Consider the following 20,654-nt stretch of genomic DNA (forward strand, 5'->3'; position numbering starts at 1 on the left):
ACAAATATTCCTCCAAACAAACAACAATTCAAAGTGAAATAAGGACCCTCTTCTCATGTGTTGCGTAATCCAAAAGCACTCAAAGCCACCATTTTGCATGTATTTAAAGACTGAAGTAGACCCAAAATATTCAGTGGTGAAATTGTATGTCTAAAAGGCATCGAGAAAGTTAAAATACAGAGTTCTAGGCTGATTATTTCAGCTTCTTCTCTAAATAACATCTCAGTGGTTGATGACAGTAAGTGAGGCCATCAAAGAAAATTTGATGCATATTCTTGTAGTAAAGATGATGGAAAAAATAAGCAGCCTATGCTGAGGTAAAAGGAAGAGTAATAAGTGACCAATAAACAAAGGTGCAAACAAGACTAACAACAGTTTCTATTAATACATTGGGACAAAAAGTAAAAGCAAAGTACACGACCGTTACTTAACAGGGAAGGAAAGCAAGTGCTGCACGATGGTGGGGAGGTTAACATGCCCTTTTTATCTGAGCCCTCACCAAAACACCGGCTGTGACCAAATGCTTACACCCTGAAAAGGTTTAGACTATTTCTGTAAATTGTTGTGTCTATGGAGGCTTATTAAATGATGCCAGGGGATTCTCAGGGAACCGGACAGAGCAATTGCTCAGCCACCTGCAATCATCTTGAGAACGCATGCAAGTGCGGGGATGGGGCCACAAACACTGTAGCTATGGAGGGACAAATAAAGCACTTTTTAACAGCAGGACCTGAGGAACAAACGTTAATACCTATAAGGAGGCTGGAAAATAATTAAAGGAATCAGTCTGTAAATACATAGAAGAAAATGAGGTGACAAGAAACAGCAAATATGGGATTGAAAGGGAGAAAGCAGGTTAGGCAAACCTAGTTACCTTCTTTCACAAGTAACTGGTCTTATTAAAGACAGGGAAGCAGCAGATGGGATATCGTGATTTACAAGAAACACAGGTCAGAAAGGTTTACTGTAAAGATTGAACTGTGAGCACAAATATAGAACTGCATCACTATTAAACGCAGGTGATATACCCCACCCTCAGTCTGCACTAGTCACTATTTTAATCAACTTGGGGGATGAAATTTAAAGATGATAACAAAGTGGAAGGCATTACAATCACTTTGGAGATGGGATTAGAGTTCAAATTGATCTACATAAATTGGAGAAATGATCTGAATTTTTCAGATGGAATTCAGTACAGTGCACAATGTTATTTTAAAGAAGAAATGTCAATGCCTATAAACAAGTTGGGTAACCATGGGCTCAGTAGCATTTCTGTAGAAAAGAATTTTGGGCTTGCAGTGGATAGTCAAACATTTTTTTTTTTTTCCAAGAAAGAGAAGAATGACAGGGGGAATTAGAACGAGTTCACCATTATGTAAGCGGCTGCTGGCAAAAGGAAGAGAATAAGCTGTCTTTCATGTCTATTGTGGCTAGAATAGTAATAATAAAGTGTATTAAAGGGAGGAAGAAATAGGAAGAAATAAGCCTGACATCATGAACCATTTTCTAATCATAAAGTTAGCGAAGCACTGACAAGGTGTTCAAGGGAGATTGTGCCATTTCCCTCCAGCTGGAGTTTTAAAGGACAGGTCAGACGTATCTGTCAGAAATGAGGTAATCTTGCCTTTACACCAGGTGATGGTGATGGACTTCTCTGGGTCCCATCCAGACCAACCTTCTACAGCCGAGAGCAGAGGAGGACGTGGGGACACGCAACCTTCACGTGGGGCACTGGAGAGGCAGCCACCGAGGTGGCCAAGGGAACAAAGCATGGGCATTAATCCAACAGGCAGCATTAGAAAACGGGCGAGACAGCGGAGGGCTCCGCGTTCAGCCCTACGGAGTGGGTCCTGCCTGCTCTCCCACGGTGGAGAAATGGGGCTTCACCACTGACCCCCTGTGCCCACCCCAGCCCCATAACGGGGGACCCGTTTGTATCCTCAAGGGGAATGTCAAAATTTCTCAGATCCCACATAAAATGATTAAAGGTAATCCTGCACCTTGCTGGCTCAGGGCTTTTAAAATAAACCAAATGGGTACCTGGCAGAATTTGGCTAAACGAATCTGTAAGAAAGCAGAGGGGCAAGTAATGTGACATCTGCTGCTGGCATTAGTTAAGTGCAGACACTGCATTCCTTAGATCTCCTAACCTTGTCTGAACCAGTAATTTTTAATTGGGACAAAACACTGGAATGAGAAAATCATCCTGAATTTAAACGTTTCTATCTGTGATTCAATAAAGCAGCCACACTACCAGCACAGCCTTGCCAAGATGCTAGATTATCTTTCCATATTGACAATTAACATTTGAACTGGCCACTAAAACAATGAGAAGATTGACTCATATTAATAAAGTGAAGATTACATAAAGAGAGAAAAAGGCACTGAACTCATTAAAATCCTCCATAAGCTGTTGTGAGTCTTTAGTGTTTGTCTTGATAGTATGAGGACAATATGACCTTCAATTTTCTTGGGTAATTGAACATGAACAGGTTAATACAGTCAGTTTTTAAGATGGATTTTCATTTCTGCAGATCGTATCTTTCACTAAAACAAAAGGCCTCCATGCACATACTTTTCAGACTCTGTACATTTCTGAGGTAAGGAGCTGGCATCGATCTATCAACACTGAAATTCTTTTCTCTGTGGATGCGGCTAGTCCAAGCGCAGGCTCAGGAGGCTGGGCATCACTTGGGCCTGACGCTGACTGGAGTGGAGGTACTAGCCAAGCACCCTAGCCTGTCAGGTTTATTTGTAGATGAGGATATTTGTCCAGAGTTGCCTGACATAATTATTGGTCAAATATTCATCTTGTTGATTCAGCTAAGTCTCCTGCTGAGCTAAATGGGAATTCTGCCTGAAAAAGAACCGAGAAGCTGGCACCCACCAGAGTGGGATAAATCACACCCCAAGTAGGAACGTCTGGATTTTACCCTGAGGCCCAAATGGCCTTGAGTTTAGATTCATAAAAACTGCTGAAGATAAGCCTTCGCTGGTGCTTGCTGCCAATGGGCCTGGAAAGATTCTGCCAAAAAGTTTTGGGACCAGCACTCAGCTGGACCATTAAACTCTGCATCTTTAGTGACCTCCCTCTGACAGACTTACTGGTGCACAAGCTGCATGGGAGGAAACCCTGTGCAGGTCCGAGACGTGAAATATCCTCCTGTGATGCATTTACCAACGTGAGATGCAAACCACTCATTCACAAAGGGGAAAACACACCCCATGCCACAGGAGCTACCTAACGCTTTGCACCGGGGAACGGGCAGTCTAGGGGGAATTTTCCTGACTCCTCTTTAACAGTAAATCATTATTCTCCAGACTTGAGAAAACACAGGTAGGCAAAGAGTGCCTTTGGCAAGGTCTGGTTCAAAGCCCGATGGTAACTTCATGTCACTGCAGTGGCCGCGGGCAGGACAGAGAGACAGGCTCGTAGGAACTGGGGCCATCCTTCCGATGGAAGCACAAAATGCTTCTTACCTTTGGCTTCAGCTCTTGCATGGAAGTGGATGCAAATTCCATGTCTGAAAAGCCAATAGGTTGGGTAGATCAGTAGGTAAGGCAGGTATCCAAGAACATTAGATTTTCCTATGCTAACAGCAGAAAAGCAAGAATGTTGGGAAAAAATGAATAGAAGCATGTATGGTAAGAGCATTGTAATTCCAGGAATGATGTGGTGTTTAGTGTGTACAGAAACAGAGCAACGCCCTTCTTCCTAAAGACACGTAATTACAGTACAATTTTTGAGAGAGGCCTATTCCAGCACGAGTGTCTAATTTTAGGCAATCTTCCACTTCACCATTCCCGATAAGGACCAGAGAGTCCTCGCTTTTCTAATGTCAGTACTTCCTGCAATAAAGCAAAGAAGTAGCAGGAGAGAAAAAAAAAATGCCCTTAAGAGCACAATGCTCGCAGTCCTTCCCAAAGCATGGACTGCTGTTTGGCTAATGGCCTGCTGGCTTTGATTAGGAAAGCACAAAGCTGGCAAACACAATCGACAGACTTTCCAATTACAAAGCCTCCTCCCACTTTCAAACTGTGTCCCAGAGAGCTGGACTGAGAATTCCCCCCTTGGAGAAATACCCCATTATGTTTTGCTGGGATAAAGATGGTCAAATGCAGCAGGACTTACACAAATTACATACATCTGACTCCATTCCTCATCTACACAGCAGGACAACGGAACCTCCCCATCTCACAGGACGCTCAAGGATAACCACAATAAATAATCTGAGATCCTCACATCTTAACGTATTAGGGCTTGCAACTCCCAAACAACAAAAAATACATTAAAAACTCTTCTAATCCCATAGATCGTGTAAATAAAAAGTTTAGTTTTGAGAGGGATGCTATTTAACTAAATTTAAAAGTATAGCAAAGGAAGGATGTGTCCACTTAACAGGGACAAAAGGTAGCGAGACAGTGCTACAACACAACGTGACCCACACTAGGGACAAGCTTGCCTGTCTGTATCACCCAGCGGTTGGAAAGGCAGTGAGTTACCCAGAGAAAAATAATTTTATGTGTTTATGGACTGCATACAGAAAACGAAGAGACTTGCTGGTAATGCAAAAATAAAAGCTGGTCAGAAATATTATAGCTTTATACAAAGAATGAGATGTAGCAAACGTTTCCTATTGCCAGGAGGGCTACCCAGCACACACCACCTCTCTGCTAATTTGACAGGCCACGACTGAACTGAATCCCACGACAGGGAGCAGCAACCCAGCTTAACATTAGCGGTTTGACTACCTGGGAATGGAAGTGCTACTGATGTTGTGGGGGACAAGCAAGGAGGGGAGAAGGAGGGGAAAGGCTTCCCAATGCTGAGCTGTGCCAGCCCCGAGTCCTGCCTACATCAGAAGCATTGGAGTACAGCAGATGATATACAGTAGTACAGCAGATATACAGTAGTACAGCAGATATACAGTAGTACAGCAGACGTGTTGTAGCACATGAGGTATGCTGCAGGCCCACCCAGTGGAGAAGCAGGAAACAGCAAGCCCCAGTCCCTCCATTTTTTGTTAAGATGCAGCATGTAACATTAACAGCAGACACTCCAAGGCATCTCAGTGAAAACAGAGACTGAAAGCTTGTTCAGGTAAATCAACTGGCAAAGTGAAAAGACACTCTCTTTTGCAAACCCTGCTTCTGTGGTGTAACATGTTATACCCCAAAGCGCTGGCTGTTCTTTTAGCTAATGTTGTTCCTAAAAACATTAGCAAACTTTTAAGCAATGGTATCAATACAAACTAATGCACTGTTGGTGCCAATACCTGGAGACAAGCCTAAGGGTATTCCAGCTTCTTATTACGGACCCAGATGAAAGGCCTCTACAGTGACCCAGTCTGGACCGCTCAGCTCCTTGGAAATGAGGTAATCATCCCCGAGAGGTGGCAGTGCAAAGCACTAGCGATGCTGCTGAACAGCGCTGTTGGTGCTCCCCACACAAATCCAGGATGCTCCTCTCCAGCCACGAGGATGGAGGAACATCTGACTTCACACAAAATACCAAATCAGTCCCTGTTCTCTCTGGCTTCTGATGGTATTCATCCATCACTAAACAAGTAACAGCCCCTCAAGAACAGATGCCAACACCAGTGCACAGATGAAAGGCATAAGAGCACAGGAAACCCATGCTTTTTAGTAAAGGACATGCCATGTAATTTGTTGATACTTACTGAAATACTACCTAAGAAACAAACTGAACTGCAGTCCCCAGCTGCCTCATAGCAAAACAAGTGACCTGAAAAAACAGAGTCACTGTCAAAACACTGACAAACTGGGACGAAAAATGGATAAACTGGGAAACTTTTAACTTTTGTAGAATGGGAAGTAACTTCAAGATCGGGTGCGATAACAAAAGTGGTTTTAAAATAAGCAACACTAGCATTCATATTTGAATGCTTTAAGCTGGGTTACATGAACACATCAAGAGACAACACAGGATGGAAGCAAGAAATGTTAGCATTTCATCTGAAAACTAGATGAGAATACTGATGTTAACAGACTGTGGGGGAGAGTTCTGATTTAGAAAGTTAAAGGAAAAAAGTCCTAATAAATATGAAATGCACATGTGGGAGTAAAGAATTACAGCATACAATCTTGTCCTTCTATGTAATGGCAAGATTAAATTGTCTGAAATGTAACTAAAATTGAAGCAAGATCTAGGACAAAACATTATTACAGAAAATCAATGGAATTGATTTTGGAAAGGCAATAAACACAGTGAGTGGAATCACATTAATTAATGTACCAGAAATTTGGGATATTTAAGACTACCAGTCTAGACATAACATTCTGTTTTTATAAAGTCCTCTATGAATTGAAGTGTTTGACCCTCTACTCCCATCCGCTTCTCTCCTGCCCCAAGAGACCAGTTAGAAATTCACCGATCAATTCTCCACTGTGTGAGCTGAAGAACACAATATGCTCCTGAAACTCACTGGTCAAACCTCACTGCTCGAGTAGAGCATGTAGTATCCTCTACTGCCAGAGCAAGGATGCTGTGAACATATATATATATATAAAAATAAATCTTTTCATATGGTCTTTCCAAACTCAGCAGTTGTATTGCCAGTGCTAGACTGAGACAAGCTAATTTTAATGTTTTTCATCTGCATTTAGTTTGCTCATGCTGTGGTGAGAGAAAAGGTTATTTCTAACAGTTTAACACATAAGTAATCACCCTGAAAGCTATCTACAGAATCACCGCAAGCTTTAAGAAATGAACCACATTCATATATGCAAGGTAAGCTTAATTAGCCCACTTCACAAAAATACAATATTTGAGTATTAGAACCTGATGTGCTCAAGAAAGTATGTGAGCTTTTATACTTACTAGAACAATTCTGTATTTAATTAGGCGTCATTAGTAAAGGTAATCACTGTAATTTATTTTTACAAATACAGGACATCATGCTCTATCAGCAGGTAATGTTCTTCATTAAAAGGAGTAAGAACTTCGTGCACCAGGGCACATGTGGTCTACTAATCCAAAGAAATCAGAACTCCAAAGTGCAAAGTAAAACATTTTGTTAAATAAAATTGACCCACCACTTTTACTTAGTATAATTTGTAATAACATAAAGTAGAAAATTATCTACGCTCTTGAATTGGCTTCTGGAAGGAAACTGAAGTTTCTTATGCATATGTGTTTTAATATTCATTGTAACAGTATAGAACACAAGTCAGAATGGTTTTGTGTATCAGTGTTTGGTTCCTAATGGCTTTACACTCATATGACACTTCCCGCAACTCCCAGTGACACAAGCAAAAGCTGGCTCTGGCCAACAAAGAATGACCTTGTCAGTAACTTCTCGTGGCACTAGGAAAGTATTTTTAGGAGAATGTGCAGAACTAAGGGAAGAGTGAACAAAAATGCGTGCTGAGCCTTTGAAATGATTCATTCATGTATCAGTAAGATGAAAGCTTTCTGAAGATGCATTCGCACATTGAGTCTTACCAGAAGGTGTTAATGTAACACGTCTGACCAGTGATTCAACTCCTGAAGTCTACAAATAGATCACTCCATGGACAGGACAGATGAACATCAGACTAACACCTGTGGTAAATTCAACAAAATGAAATCCCTTGGATTAAACTGTTATAATCTACCACTTTGTTAGAGCTTTTTCATTTCCAGGGCATGGGCAGGGAGTTACTACCTACGTAAGTAACCTCCCCTCCCCAGTATGAGTTAAAATATGTCTGTATCCTCTTCTTGCTTAAGAATTAGCAAGTGCTTACATGAAGAACAACCACTTTTGCTTTCCCACTTCTCACACTTGTTAGTCACAAGAAGTCTTACATCACAAACTAGATTATGCTTCTCATGTAAGAGTATCTGTGACTGAAGCAAGTATCAAATCTACTAACTGAATACAATTTTAAATATGATTTTGCTTCAATATTGAAGTTTCTAGTATTTTAGTAATTGAACTCCATTAAAAAAGAAAAATTAGAAAAATCAAACACCTTTTTCAAAATTTAAGGAAAATTTAATCAATATGCCTTAAATTATTTTACAGTAACTACAATACTGACAAGCATAACATTTTCAAAATGCTGTTTTTCTTGGAAGTACTGCAAAAGAGATTACTCTTCATCTACTAGTATGTGCACCATTAGGAAAAGAAACTCTAGTTGAAGTAATTTTCAGAAATCCAAGTTCACATATAGCTACTTAGACATCCAAATGTATTCATATTTCAAGTGTGACAGAATTACAGATCCCTTTAACTTTTAAGCATCTGTTTTCTAATTCATAATTTAAGTATCTTAAATCCTGAAATACTATCACATCAAATGAACAAATAAATGAGACCAAAGAGCTTAAGAGTATGTTTGTTAAAATACAGAAAGTTTTCTAATTGCTTGTGTTCATTTGTGCATTTTGCTTTTGGTAAGAGGGGACAGCAAATAGGTTCCATATTACTGCAGATTTATTCAAAGAGTACCCCAAATCTACGGCATCTGCAGTTCTGTTAACGTTTTCGGATAAAAATCTATCAATTTATAACTGCAACCCTTCTCCCTCCCTCACTCCCCTAAAAAACAAAACAAAACAAAACCCAAGAAAACCCAAACACAAAAACAAACAAAAACCCACCCACCCACCCCCCAAACAAACAAAAAACACAACCCTCAAACAACCAAAAGTTACTTTTCTAAAGATATAGGAATGGGAAAGAAATTACATTAACTTGATAAGCGTGAACACTTATTAAAGCTATAGACACCTCAGGTCAATTGAAAACAGTATTCAAAGTCCTAAAAAAGTCAACACAAGACATTTGTTTTCATTGTTCCAGATGATTCAAAACAGGTCTAGGTTTTGCGATAGCAACACTATACAGTTGTTTGCAGCTGCTTCTGGTCCAACTAAGTGTTCCAAGTTGATGTTTTCATTTTGGCCCACTGGAGTCCAACAGTTTGGACAGTCTATTCAAAACACAGAAATGAGAGCAAAGACTCCATACAATAAAGCACAAGGGTATGCTACTAGAAGTTGTTGTCCTTCCATTGCTAAGGCAGAAATAAAGATTTTGGAAGCAGAAAAGCTGCACCAGCCAATAATCCCAGCTGTGAGAATAATCCCCATCATTCCCCTGCAAAGACAGAAATAAAAAGAGAAATCATGTAAGACTTGTAAGAATATATGCTTATAGGAGTCATGACTGGACTCCTAACACCTTTTACAGACTCTAAGATGAATTCCAGCTTTTATCTTTGACTTTTTAAATGAAATAGTTCCAGTAAAGACTTCAGAATGATGTTATTCAATTATGACAGCATAAAAAAACCCAAAAATTAACTTTGTGCATATGAAATGTAAAAGCAGTGAGTAAAATTAACTGTAGCAAGTTCCTTCCTTCTAGTCCCTAATTTCATATAGCTATGAGTAATCACACTGATCTTCTGTTTGTCAAATTCAAATATGCATCTTAAATTATAATTACTTTTAGACTTTACAGGTACTAAGATTTGTCAAATTCAAAGCTGACTGAAACCAAACTTGATATTGTTATTTCAGCCTATGTATTTAAAAGCTGTTAATTGACTTAAAGATAAAACGAGTATTCACCTAGCTTTTATCAAATAAACACCTGAAGACTGTTGATATTTATGTTTTTACACTTAGTACAAATTCCTGTCATATTCAAATTGTATGCAGCTTCATCACTGAATATGAAAATTCCTTTTAATAACTTCCTTCACCATCTCATAGGAGAGGAATCTTTTACCAAATTATAAAGTTTAGGTACTTACTGCAACGAAAATACAATTGCAAAAGTGGAAAGTAGGATCATAGGAAGAAGACAGTATCCAAGGACACTGGCAACGCAGCCAAACGAGACACCCGTCATGCTCATTAAGTTCAGGAGACAAAACATCCCTAAACATCCGATTGCACTTATTCCATAGACATAACCAAACTGAATTTTACCAGCCTGAAAGTCAAGCAGAGTAATCCACATTAGTTACCAGAACAAGTAATGCCTCCCACAAACAAAGGGAAAAGGAAAGCTTTCTCTCCATTGTCCTCCACCCCTAATTCTTATATTCAAATTCAACAGGAAGTATTTTCCCACAACCTGAATTCCAAGACACACATATATTCCAGGCACCCAAGAGGCACATTTATCCTAACTTTACCTATCTTGATGAACAGATTTTGATTGAATTGTTATTCTTTGATCTGGGCTGCAAAAGCCTATGAATTCTTCAGGGTTTAATCAACTAACTTCTCATGCCAATTGATTACTTGCAATAATAATCTTTAAAGAACTGGTGTATAAAGACCAAAAAACTGTTATTCAGGAACTTCTTGACAAATCCAGATCTAAAGTCCTTTAATTTGTGAGACTCCATAAAGTTATAGCACAACGTAAATTATAAAAAATTCCCAGAAACAGTTGAAGCTGAGCTGTAAAGCACTGTACATGAACAGCAGAATTAACTTGCATAAATTTTAAAAAGTCAAAATCAGAACTTTGTTTACTAACAAGTATGCAGAAAGCATGCATGCATTATTTCAAAACGTATGTATCCTATGTCATCATCTGTTTTTCCATCGACGCTTCCTTTATAACATCTACCAAAATGTGCACAAATGCATGGTGCTCATCACTTCAGGAACACAGGACTGTGCAGTTACTGAAGCTACGATGGCGTGTAGCTTCGAGGTCTGTCTCTCACCAACAACTTCCAAACTAAGTTTATTTATAATCCAGCTCTTCTTCCTCAAACGCTATAGAAAGCAATCATATCTGCTTTAATCTTTTTGCTAGGCTAAGCTTGTTTTCTCTCACTACACTCAAGGTATTTAAAAAAAAAAATAAAAAGCACATAGGAAAAAGTGTTAATTTCTCAGGAAAAGAACATTCAAATATATCTATTATAAACATGTTCATTAATTCTACTGGCCTAGTTTCCATAAAGGTTACTTATTAAAGTAGGCTTAAAGTGCCCTTGGTACCAAAACACTGTTCTAAGTGTCATAGCAATGGGAAATTTTAGGCAAAAATTAAATGCAGTGCCTGAAGCAAAAAAAGAGGAAAAAAAAATGATTAAAAATATTGACGCTTTCAGTGACAAAGAAGGCTGTTTGCTGCTACTCTGTCATTTCGTAATTGGGGTTTGGAGTCATTAAAGCAAAATCTTATTTCAGTTAAGCTCAACTAAATAAACCACCAGGCTTCAACAGCTGCTGACATATGAAGAAGTATAAACAATTTGAGAACAGGTTTGTTTTAGAAGTGTTTTACCAGACTGACTCTTGATAGTGAAAGCCATGCCTAATACATCAGTACTTATGAAATCACTTTTTACACATGAATTGTGAATCTCCTTGCCACTTGAATATCAGTAAAGAACAATGAATAAAGAGTATGGAACAAAGAAATACAATGAAACAAATCAGAGAAATAGACAAGTATTAAACACAATAAGAGTTAAAAAATAAAAGAAACTCCTAAATGAAGAAATGAAATAAATATTCAAATATTTAATGTGTCCATTGTTCTGATTCCTGGTAAGATGGAAGATAACAGAGATGCTGCAAAAATCCAAGGTATGATTCTGAAAGTAAAATATCTCAATCTATAAAAAAAATCCCAAACAGGTAAAAATCTGAGAACATGGGTCACACCCGTTCCTGTCACAAAAAGAGAGCCATATTCCTCAAAAACAAAGTATGAAAAAAAATATCAATTACATTGAAATAATTGCCATGTAAAAACCAAGCACGAAGACTTAGATTCAAACTCCACTGAAGTCATAGTGAAACCATTAACTTCAATCAGTGATGTGTGAAGCCCCAGCTCCTCTTCCATGCTACAAGAGGAGCCCAAGCTCGTCTTTCCATACAGCTACAAATTCTTGGTCTGGATGTGCCTTTTTTTGCCTCCATGCCAAGAATTCACTTGCAATAAACCTATAGGTAGCTTGGCTTTTCCCCCCAGTGTTTCCAAGAATATTAATGCACAAACAGTAACATTTTGCAATCAGTATCTTACCAGTAATAATGTGGCTCCAAAAGCTAGACAGAAGACCATTGGTCCAGCCAAATCAGTCTCATTCATGATGCTGCCATCTGCTACTTTTAATGGGTGGAGCACTGTTAGCGTCTTCTGCCAGATGTGGTCAAAATTGATCCCCAATTCTACAAATTACATGAAAAGAATTATGCATATTTATTTCATATTTTCCCTTCCTGTCACACCCATTTACTTCACTTTTAGTTTTCCCTGCCTCTCCACTTTTAAATCTCCAGATAACATCCTATGCAGATCCAGAGAATTGAGTTATTCCATCTTTCCTCAAGCTGCTAAGTGTGCTGCCTCCACAGATCCCAGGTCTCAAATGCTCGGAAAAGGTGTTTTCTAAAGGACCAGATAAGAGCATAAGTACAGTGTTCTGGGTCAGCCCAAAAGTTCATTTAGCCCAGTACCCTGTCCCTGTAAGCAGCCAAAAGCAGATACGTATGAAAGAGTATAAGCATAGAACATGCAGACTCCCCAAGCTTCCAATGACTGGTGGCTCAAGGATTTCTAATTCAAAGTAGTCTGTCTGTGTCCAATTACCCTCAGTGGATTTCTCTTTCATAAACCAGCCATTGAGCCCACTAAAAAACCCACCCACCCCTTTTAACACTCAGTGTCTCACGGCAAGGGAGTTTCACAGCACCCTCCAGTTAGATATGATTTCAAGTCTCCATCCATATAGTTTGACCACAGTTGTGCATGAAAACCTAGCTATGGATGCAGTTACTATTTGCCCAGCTCAGGCCCTGGGATACATCTATATAAACAAAATAGTTTTTCTTTAAGAATGCAAAAAAAGCACAGCAGGGTGGAAGGTATCATGAATAGGTATAGGTGATAGGCATCATGAATACCTATCTCTCTAAACAGTAGCAGTAAGGGTGTCTTTAGTTGTTTTGTACTGACCAATGATGGATATAAGCTGGAAACTGAAACTATCAAACCAGAGACTAACTACACATCCGTTCTGGCATTCTGCACAGGCTATATTCTACATAGGAATTTCTGCAGTGTTTAGCATTCCTCTTCAGCATTGAAAGATTTCAGTTCTAACCAAAGAATCAACTGAAACTAACTGCATCGATCTATTTTACAAAAGGTGCGCAAGTTTTTATTTGCAACAACAGAAACAGTAAGTGTTTTGTCATGAGAGCTGTATGAAGTCAGGTTATCCCTTTATTTAATTATGTCTTCCACAGAACAGCTGGTATGAAGTAATAAAGCACAATTCTAAAACTGCAGAAGTTCACAGAAGAACATGTATCTAATATACCAAAATACAGACAAATAAAAAAAAATTAATAAGAATTTCAAATCAACTGTGCACTTTCAGAAGTAGGGAATACACACCCCGTTACTCAACTGATCCCCAAATTGGGAGGAGTTTTGGATTTTGGCCATAAAGTATAAGTTATACCTTCTAATAGAGGAGGCTCATCCTCAAAATTACTTCCATAAAAAGACTGTGCTGAAGTTGGAGCATATGTCTGTGTTGGCTGGTAAATCTGCCCTGTGTAAGGCTGCTGCTGCTGCATCATGTCGGGAGGGACAAATCCACTTTGCTGAGAGTATTCATAGCCTCCATACTGCCTACAAAGAATGACATTGCGTTATGGACAGATACAGGATTTTACTTTAAGCACCTCCCTGCAAAAGCAACACTTATTTTCATTAAATAAGTCACAGCAAACAATCCTTATTTCTTCTTTTTTAAAAAGTCACCGTAGATGATCTCCTGCTCAGATCCAGGCCTTTTAGACATATAGCCACATCCATCAATTCAAACCCTTATAAACAATACTGTTAAGCTACGAGATAATTCTTGCTATATGTGCTAGTATTGCTTTTTAAGTCAGAGGCCTGGAGAAGTGAGTGTTATCCGTTGACTGAATTACTACTACAGGCTGTAGACCTGTAAAAGAGTAGGAAAATTTTACATGCGAAACTTATTTAAATATTGTCCAGTAATTACCACTGACATCTCATTTGATGCCAGCATTAACTTGCTATTTAGAATGCTTATTTGCAAACTCACTATTAGAAAATGAAGTTGCTCATACTACCACTTTTGGTCCCCACCATATTTTAAATAATGAACTTGTTCTCCCCTTCACTTAGGCACCATGTGTATCAAATAGCATTATGACATATAAGAAGGAGTTACGATATGGATACTAAACAGATTAGGACATCTACCTACAGGATATGATGCAGTGGGAAGAAAAAAAGGGGGTGATTTTCCATTTTCTATTTCACATATTCTCAATTATTTACTAACAATTCAATTTATACTGTCTTTGGAATTCCTTCTATTATAGATTTTATATATATAAAAATATACATTGCTAATTTTTAAAAAAAACCCACAAAACTAATCAAAGCTATCTCCTGTTCCTAAACAAACTCCTGAGCTGTTCTTGCCACTAACCATTTCCAGGTCTGACTACAGAGATTTTGGTAAATGTCTCCAAAATATTTAAAAATACTAATATAAAGAATTAAACCCCAGAATTCCTTCTCCTTTCCTTCCTTGTGTTAGCAGAGTTCAGCCTCATCAGAGCACAGTAATCCTTTTCAGGACGCAAACAGGCATCGACCTGCTCCATCTATCGCAGGGATTTCACAGGTCGCGTAACTGACCAAAACCCTCAGCCTGAGACTGGATATTCACACAGGACTCCTAAGAGCTCCCCTGACCTAGAAACATCCACCATGCCTTCCTACTAAAGCCTAGGAATCACCACTGACATCGCAGGCTCATTTATGTTGACACCATAACTAATTTTTTTCTCCCTGAGTGAGTACCTAGAGATGGACTTACAGAACAACGGTATTTCTTTTCCCAAAGACGTGAAGACTGTTCATATAATTAGGACTACTCATATAATCTCTCTTTCAATTTCCTAATCTTTGCCTTACAACGTAGAAAGGAGAGTATTCAACATACAACTGCTTTACATCTCCGTTTATGGAATGTAAGTTATGCCCTTCATAACACAGAGCAACAGGAATTCAATTACAGGCGACAGTAGCTGGCTGAAATGCCGATCCTTTTCTGAATAAACAGACTATCCCAAAAGTATCTTAACTCGGGCTTGGTCGCTAAAGAAGCATGACTTAATGGCTCGACACAAGACACACGTTACACAAGTTCGAAAGGCACGCGCAAGTTACTTGCTGTACGGTCTCCCGCTGTAGTCATAGGCCTGCGTCTGGTCATCAATACTGTAACTCGTCTGGAAGAAGTCTGTGTTGAAGCTGTCAAACCCAGACATCGCCAGTTATCTGTAAGAGAACAGCCAGCTTTGCTCGGGTCTCCAAACCTGGCCGGTGAGCCTCCCAGCCTGCCTCCCTCCCTCTCTCCCTCCCTCAGGGCCGCCGTGAGCTCCCGAAAGCACCGAAGCCCTTTCGGGAGTTCCCCTGCCCGCCGCCCTCTCCCTCAGGCCGACCGCAGCCGCGCCGTGCGCTGCCCCAGGGCCTCGCCTGCCGCCCCAGCCCCTCTCCTCCTCGCCGGGAAGCCGGGAGCGGGAGACGCGGGCCCAGACAGACAGAGGGACGGACAGACCCACCTGCAGCCCCTCCGGGCCCGGCCCCACACCCGCCACCGCGGCCCCTGCGACGTGTCAACCCAGCGGCGCGAGCACTTCCGGGGCCAGCGGGGCCGCGCACGGCGCGCTGGGCGGAGCGCCTCCACTGGGCATGCGCAGTCCCCGGCCCCGCCCCCGGTGCGTGGCGCCCCCGCGTTGCCAAGGAGACGGGGCGCGGGGCGGAGGCAAGATGGCGGCGGAGCGGAGCGGGATGGCGGCCGCGGCCGGGAGCCGATGGTCGCACCGCGCTGCTGCCGGCGCTGGCGGGGCTTGGTGGCCTCGGTCAGCCCCTTCAGGGCCGCGGGCGGCCCGGCGATCGCACAGCTCCGGGAGCTGGCGCTTTTCCCCTGCGCTGTTCAGCCTTCCTGTTACAGCCGAGGCTTTGAAGCTTCAGGACTTGTGTCTCACATAGTTTTGCCTAAAATCTGAAGAAAAGCAAAACATTGGCTTTTAAATACAAGCGAGGAATAAACTGCTGTCCGTATTTCACTGGGCATTAAAGCATAAGTAGTCAGTACCTCCTTTCACTGTGTTCGGCTGAGAGTCAGGTACCCCAGCTGTGACACAGGAAGAGCTACACTGATTTATCCTGAGGTGAAGCTGTAATGCACCGTGTAACCGCTGATTGTTATTTGTTTTAATGTCCTCTCCTGGTGCAGCCACCAATGACATGTAAAAAAGTGAATAGCGGTTGTGAATCCTTCCATCAACATTACCCTGTCTAGAGAAGCCCAGTCAGCAAATCTTGCTGTGGTCATGAAGAGGAGATGCGATGCCGTAACAAAAATCACAGAAAAGCTGACCTTTTCTTCAGGAGTCACAGAAACGGACAAAGACAGGGCTCTAGCAATGGTAACGGTCACATGTTCCTCCAGTCTCTGTCACTCCCGCGTTTGCAATTAGTCCTCAATCAGTCTGGAAGAGCTGCAGGGGGAGCGAGGCAGGATTTGACCGGCACAAGGAGAGCAGGAGCCCAGAAGCGATGCCTGCTCCAGCAGCAGGGCTGCAGCTGGGGCCCAAGCTGCAGTCTCGTTGCCCAGGCTCGGGCTGGCTCACCCCCACACCTCCCTCCCATGCCATGGCATCTTCGTGGAACCAGATTATTGAGGGCATCGTGATGTGCCGCGCTACATCCCTAGCGAGCAGCATACTCACTTTTAACGTAACTTCCTGAAGTAAAGCACAAAGACTATCGGGCTTACAGCATCTGCCAGGTTCCCTGTGTTTGTTTACTTAGTTTAGGCTCAGCACCATCATCTGCTTTCAACTGGATGCAAAATTTTGGTTTGACGGCAGTTTACGTACGCAGGAAACATCAGAAGGTTTTCAGTGAGAGTTTAGTGTTAATGCATTTGAGGTCACGGAGGAATGTATTACTAAGCAACTTTTTGATTGTCAAAAATCTCTTTCTTTCCAGGATTTTTTTTTCTATTATTCATGAAAAAAAAAATGGTATTGTGAATCCTTGTATAAACATGGAACAGAGTAGGAATAAAATGCTCTTTGCATGATGCAGACGAATTCTTGTTGACATCAGTGAAAGTAAGAGAGTAGACTTCGGCCCTAGAGATATTATTTTGCATAATGTTCACTTAAGGTGTGGTTTGTTTTTTTTTTTTTCTCAAGGCCACAGCTTAGTTACATGAAGTGGTTTTGCCTGCAAGTTTAGCATCTTGCCCCGTGATCTGTCTAGATCTCCTAAAGGGAACAGGGTGTGCTCTGTTCACTGCATGGATGGGAGAGTTTATGTGAAACTGCAGGTACTGAAGGAAATGGAGTAGGTGATGGTGCTGCTGTGTGAAAAGTAAATAATTGCTGCCATTTAATGTTAGACCTTCATACCCTTTCACATGTCCCCATTAAATAAAATTAATATTTTCCTGAGGCCAGACAAAAAATTTGCTAGAGCCATGAATCTTCGTGTCTTTACCAAAGACCAGCTGTTATCCTGTCCCTCACAAATAAGCTGCAGGAGCCGGGTATACTGTGGAATTGAGAAAAAAAGTGACTGAGACTGTGAGGACATTCTCATGTGTAGAAGCTCCATTCCTTTGCAGTCCCTTGTCAGTCACTCCATGTATCCTTCTAATGTCATTATTTTGCTCCCTTTTTTTCATGTAGGGCCAGGGGAAAAGGCTGTACTCAGACTATTAACTAGGATTTGTTTTTATTAGCTACCTAAAGTCCTGGCGCTGAGCACCAGAAGAAGTGAGCATGCATTGCTGACTCAGGTGGGCTTTGTAATGGACAGAGTCAGGGAAAACCCCAGCTGAGGTAGTTCAGCTGAAATTTCAGAATGAAATGAATCGTGATTGATTGCCGCTTTATTGTTGTTGCTGAATAGGTACATGGTAATGAGGTTTAGAAATACGTTAACTGTGCATGCATAAACAGTTACAATCCCATGCTTGATGTAGCCTAACTTCTTATCTGCATGCTGGAACCGAACGCTTGCCACTTGGGCACACATGCAAGTGTGAGTTCCTGTTTTGAAATATGTATACATTTTCTTTTTTTTTTAATTCATTTTGGCTCAGGACACAATTCCAGTTATTTTTTAACACACTCTCATGTATGTAATCTTCTTCTAGTGAGATTATTGTATTTAAATTATAGTCCTGTTACAAGCCTCTCCTGCAAAACTTATCTTGTGGTTCACTGTACATGGTATCTCCTAAGAACAGCCTCCCAGAAAATATGTATGTTTGTAGAACTGAATGAAATAACGGTGGGGGAAATACAGCCATGGATAATACAGAGATCAGTAACTGTGGCATAAGCTGCTTCTTGCAAATTTATACTTTAGGTAAATTTGTGTCTGAAGGCTAAGAAGATCCCTGCTTTCATGGAAGACCTGTAGAGTGTGCAGGCTACATCTAATGTTGATGACTTAGTGCCACTTCGCTGAACTGTGTGACTTGGTTGCGGTTCACTAGACAGTAAAATGAGACCCAAATCCCAGGCAGTGGGCTGTGTAATTGTGATCTGCTGGTGAAATGCTCTTTGGCTAGAAATCTGCTTGGATTTGCTTAGATTATTAGAATTTACTGATGGCTTAGGTTGAGCTTTCATTAATTAGTTCTCTCTGCACTAGGCATCTCAACACTGCTTTAGGGTATCATCTGCTTCAGTGTTGCAGGACAAGTTCACACTCATCTGTAGCAGTGTGTAGTCTGATACAGGCTAATGGGTTCAAGGGAAGGCAAGACACTGCAGCTACACAACTGCATCCTTCCTGCATGACTTGGAAAGGGCATTATGTGAACAGCCCAGCTCACCATGCCCAGAGGTACAACCAAGTAAGGCACCAAACACCCCCTGGCAAAAACCGTCCCTTTCTTGAGGGACCAGCTCCAGCTGCACCTGTGGTCATCTGGACAGGGGATCTGGCTTTGCAGGAGGCCTTGAAATGGCTCCATGATGGGAAGAGTAAAGATAATCATAAAATTAGTACATGGATTACACAGTCCTGATACCATAATAATGCTACCCAGTGAGGATCAAACTTTGGTTTAGCTGTAACATTAAAAAATACACTATAATTACACCAGTGTTAATAACAGGATAATTTGAACCACGCTGAGAATAAAAGTATTATTCAAAGAACTTTGGAAGTGTGGGAGGAAGGGGAAAAGGAGGAGAGGAAGGAGTCTGCTGAAGTAGGCTTTGCTATCGCAGAACTTCTAAGAGAGAAAGGAAGTCCCTTACAGACGGGTGACTGAAAACAACAATTTTTGTTTGAGTTTAATCCTCAGCTGCTGATGTGAGTGCACACGAGGTCTCTGTCCGCCTATACGTGCTGGGTCTATTGAAGCGTCAGAGACAGGATTGTCTGTATAGTGGATTGCTTTGTTGAACAGTGTCCATGAAATTCTAAAGGATTTATCAGCATTGGATATATCAACTCCTGGTCAAAATGTTATCTGATATACAACAATTGTTAACTAAATCGGTGGAATATGATTCCCCTTTACTGTCAGTTTTTGAAAACCTAGACCCTTGTGCAAAGCATTTGCTCTGGATTTAGTGTTTGACAGAAGGAGCATGCAGTTTTATTTGCAGAAGCTGTGCCCACACTCTGTATGTTACATGATAGAAAAATGTTGTCGCATGTCTTCTATTTGAATTGTCTGCCTTGCACCATGCCCATGCGCACGTGCTGAGCAGCTGTGAAAGCTATTCTTCCCCTTTGCCTTTTTTTGATGAAAATACATTATGTACTTGAGTTATGAATAAAAGATCAAGGGCAGATCTGTATAATGCTTTGCTGTGTACTTGTTAATAAACCCTACTTTATGGCACTTGCGCTCTCTTGCTAGCAGATCCTTTTCTTAGGGAGATTCTGCCATTTACTGTTTCTTTATGCTTATTCTTCAAAGTGCAAGATTTGGTAGGGCTTCTTATTCACACCTACTGCTGGATTTCAGCAGATGAGATTTTCACTGTATGTAATTCACACTGCTGGATTAGTGGATCATGTGTTATTTTAGCTCAGTATCATACTTTTTCTTGCCTGGCTCACTTCTTGGGAACTCAGTTTCTAGAGCTACCTGAGCGATGTGAAGACCACTCTCAGAATGATATACCCCTTTTAGAAAAGTGTCTGGGTTAAAAGTCTGTAACTCTGCAAGAGCCTGGAATTTATTCCTACCAGGGCTCTGTTACTGTTCTTTGCTATGGATTGAGATTGGATTGGAAATCTTGTCTGGAAGCACTAGCATCTGCCTATAGGACATGGTGTCTGCTTCTCAGTGAAACCACTGTCCCTTTACACTGCTCTGACAATAACCCAGGATCGGGCCCCACACACCTGCTGGGGCCAGACACTTCTTTTTCTCTTTGCCATGCCACCCTTCTCAGAAACTGCACTCTTCTCTCTGGCTTGATGGAGTTTTGCCCTGGCGAAATGTTGCATTGGCCAGCATTAAGATATGAGACTGCAGAGGAGTGCTGAATGTTACAGGCCATGTGGCTGAAGGATCCTTAGGTGGCACCTTGAAGTCATTTCTGAATCAAAGCG

General features: G+C 41.0%; 1 protein-coding gene across 1 annotated transcript; it reads right to left on the reverse strand.

The window, feature by feature from the left end:
- Positions 1-7,978: 7,978 nt before the first annotated feature.
- YIPF5 (Yip1 domain family member 5) lies at positions 7,979-15,730 on the reverse strand. The gene is made up of 6 exons (XM_049830009.1): positions 15,617-15,730; positions 15,222-15,332; positions 13,465-13,637; positions 12,021-12,166; positions 9,772-9,953; positions 7,979-9,110 (listed from the first exon to the last, which is right to left on the reverse strand). The coding sequence occupies exons 2-6, from the start codon at positions 15,320-15,322 to the stop codon at positions 8,948-8,950; spliced, it is 765 nt and encodes a 254-aa protein (XP_049685966.1). The 5' UTR covers positions 15,323-15,332; positions 15,617-15,730; the 3' UTR covers positions 7,979-8,947.
- Between the last annotated feature and the right edge of the window lie 4,924 nt (positions 15,731-20,654).

The sequence above is a fragment of the Accipiter gentilis genome, chromosome 26, assembly GCF_929443795.1.
Source record: "Accipiter gentilis chromosome 26, bAccGen1.1, whole genome shotgun sequence".
Taxonomy (NCBI): domain Eukaryota; kingdom Metazoa; phylum Chordata; class Aves; order Accipitriformes; family Accipitridae; genus Astur; species Astur gentilis.

Excerpts from the sequence above, each read along its gene's own strand:
- YIPF5 (XM_049830009.1), bottom strand. The coding sequence starts at position 15,322 with ATGTCTGGGTTTGACAGCTTCAACACAGACTTCTTCCAGACGAGTTAC. Across the intron at positions 12,167-13,464 it reads TGAGCCTCCTCTATTAGAAG|AATTGGGGATCAATTTTGAC; the intron begins GTATAACTTATA and ends TGTAATTTGTAG. Across the intron at positions 9,954-12,020 it reads TTGGAGCCACATTATTACTG|GCTGGTAAAATTCAGTTTGG; the intron begins GTAAGATACTGA and ends CTTGACTTTCAG.